The 2,299-nt window shown below is 69.1% G+C and overlaps 1 protein-coding gene across 1 annotated transcript; it reads left to right on the forward strand.

The window, feature by feature from the left end:
* The first annotated feature begins 6 nt into the window (after positions 1 to 6).
* Positions 7 to 1,878, forward strand: AMT (aminomethyltransferase). The gene is made up of 8 exons (XM_026857440.1): positions 7 to 101; positions 179 to 259; positions 371 to 502; positions 667 to 745; positions 858 to 1,003; positions 1,096 to 1,276; positions 1,388 to 1,543; positions 1,642 to 1,878. Exons 1-8 carry the CDS (start codon positions 93 to 95, stop codon positions 1,818 to 1,820), a joined length of 963 nt encoding a protein of 320 aa, XP_026713241.1. The 5' UTR covers positions 7 to 92; the 3' UTR covers positions 1,821 to 1,878.
* The last annotated feature ends 421 nt before the right edge of the window (positions 1,879 to 2,299 follow it).

Here is a 2,299-nt window from a genome sequence, read left to right on the forward strand (position 1 = left end):
CCGGCTGGAGCCTGCCGCTGCACTACGGGCAGGGCCACCTCCAGTCCCACCTGCACACCCGCCGCTGCTGCTCCCTCTTCGACGTCTCCCACATGCCGCAGGTAGCCGGGGCGGGATGGGGACCGGGGCCGGGGGGGGCACCCACACCGCCTCACACCCCACCCCCGGCCCCTTCCAGACCCGGGTGTACGGCCGGGACCGCGTCAGGTTCATGGAGAGCCTGGTGGTGGGAGACATCGCCGAGCTGAAGCTGGGACAGGTACGGGGCACCGGGGGGGCACCGGGTGTCCGACCGGGTCGGAGGTCCCTGGGGGGCCGGGGGCGGGGACACAGGCAGCCTGCCCGCACTCCCAAGGGCCACATCCCGCAGGGCACCCTGACACTGCTCACCAACGAGAGGGGCGGCATCGTGGATGACCTCATCGTCACCAACACCTCAGAAGATCACCTCTACGTGGTGTCCAACGCTGGCTGCGCCGACAAGGACTTGGCCATCATGAGGGTACGGGGCCGCCCGAGCCCCGCGGGAGGTGGGGACGCGGGGTGGGAAGGAGTCCTCCCACCTTTTGGTGACGTCTCTGGCTGCGTGAGGCAAAGTGGCCGTGGCCACGTGCGGGGCTGCCACCAGCTCGGCCCCCACGCTAGCAGCTCACTGTCCCCTGGCAGGGCAGAGCAGCAGAGCTGCGGGCCACTGGCGCTGACATCCACCTGGAGGTGTTGGACAACGCACTGCTGGCTCTGCAAGGTAGCAGGGGGCTCCACAAGGGCCTGCCCTCCCCCGATGGATGTCAGTGCCCTCCCCACATCCCCCCGCTTCCCCAGATGCTGCCATCCCCCAGAGCCACCTGCCTCCCCAGGTCCCTCCATGGCACGGGTGCTGCAGGCAGGGCTGTCAGACGACCTAGCCAAGCTATCCTTCATGAATAGCATCACCACGATGGTCTTCGGTGTGCCGGGCTGCCGGGTCACGCGCTGCGGCTACACGGGCGAGGACGGTGTAGAGGTACCCTGGGAAGCTGTGCCAGCACCCCCTTACCTACAGTACCAAGGGAGGGGAAGGCCATGCCCCGCTGCCCCTTCCCTGTCCCCCCACAGATCTCGGTGCCCGCGGGGCAGGCGGTGGAGCTGGCCGAGCAGCTGCTAGATGTCCCTGAGGTGTGGCCGGCGGGGCTGGCTGCCAGGGACAGCCTGCGCCTGGAGGCCGGGCTCTGCCTCTACGGGAACGACATCGACGAGACCACCACGCCTGCTGAGGCCGGGCTGCTGTGGACCTTGGGTATGTTGGGGCCACGTCTGCCCCCACCTCCTCCTCCTCGGGGTGGGCAGGGTGGTGCAAGTAAGGGGAGCAGGTGGGCATCGCCAGCCCTCGCCCATCTTGGCCCTGTAGGGAAGCGCCGGCGCACGGCCATGGACTTCCCCGGCGCAGCTATCATCATGGCACAAGTGAAAGAGAAGCCGAAGCGCAAGCGTGTGGGACTGACATCAGTGGGACCCCCCATCCGTCCCCACACAGCCATCCTGGGCCCCGAGGGCACACCTGTGGGTAGGTGGGGGCTGGCATGGGGACAGCCCCGAGCTGCGTCCATGGTAGGGTAGGGGGCTGGAGCTGCCAGCCCCCCGCTCACCTCCCCATGTCCCCAGGCACGGTGACCAGCGGCTGCCCCTCACCCTCCCTGGGCAAGAACATCGCCATGGGCTACGTGGAGGCGGCGCACAGCCGGGCCGGCACCACACTCACGGTCGAGGTGCGGAAGAAGCAGCATCCAGCCCTCGTCACCAAGATGCCCTTTGTGCCCACCCAGTACTACATGGCCAAGTGAGGCCAGCGCCCACCGTGGGCACGGCACCCTGGCCCCAATAAACGCCCCTGCCCGGCTATCCTGGTCTCCTCTCTGGTGACAGCGGCGGGTGCCAAAGCAAGGGGCGGCGGGTAGGGCACAGAGCTTTAATGGCGTGGGCAGTGCCTGGCGGTCCTGGTGCTGCTCACTCCCGGTGTGTCTTCGCCGGCTCTGCTGGGCCCTCCCTGCAAGAGAGGGGCAGCATGAGCGGGGCTGGGGGAGCACCCCGGCACGGGAGGAGGGCACCCACCTGCCTGGGTGGGGCTGGGGTATACTGGTCTGGGGGCATGGGTGGGACGGTGTTCACTGGGGTGTGCTGGTCCAGGGGTGCAGGCGGGGAGGCACCTGCTGGGGTTTGGTCTGGGGGTGTGGCCCGGGGCCCTCACTGGGGTGCGCTGGGCCGGTGGCACAACCCGGAGGTCACTCTCCGGGATGAGCGGGGCTGGGGAGCCGCTCGCTGG

This window comes from Athene cunicularia, assembly GCF_003259725.1.
Source record: "Athene cunicularia isolate RWA chromosome 12 unlocalized genomic scaffold, athCun1 chr12_part1, whole genome shotgun sequence".
NCBI classification, from domain to species: domain Eukaryota; kingdom Metazoa; phylum Chordata; class Aves; order Strigiformes; family Strigidae; genus Athene; species Athene cunicularia.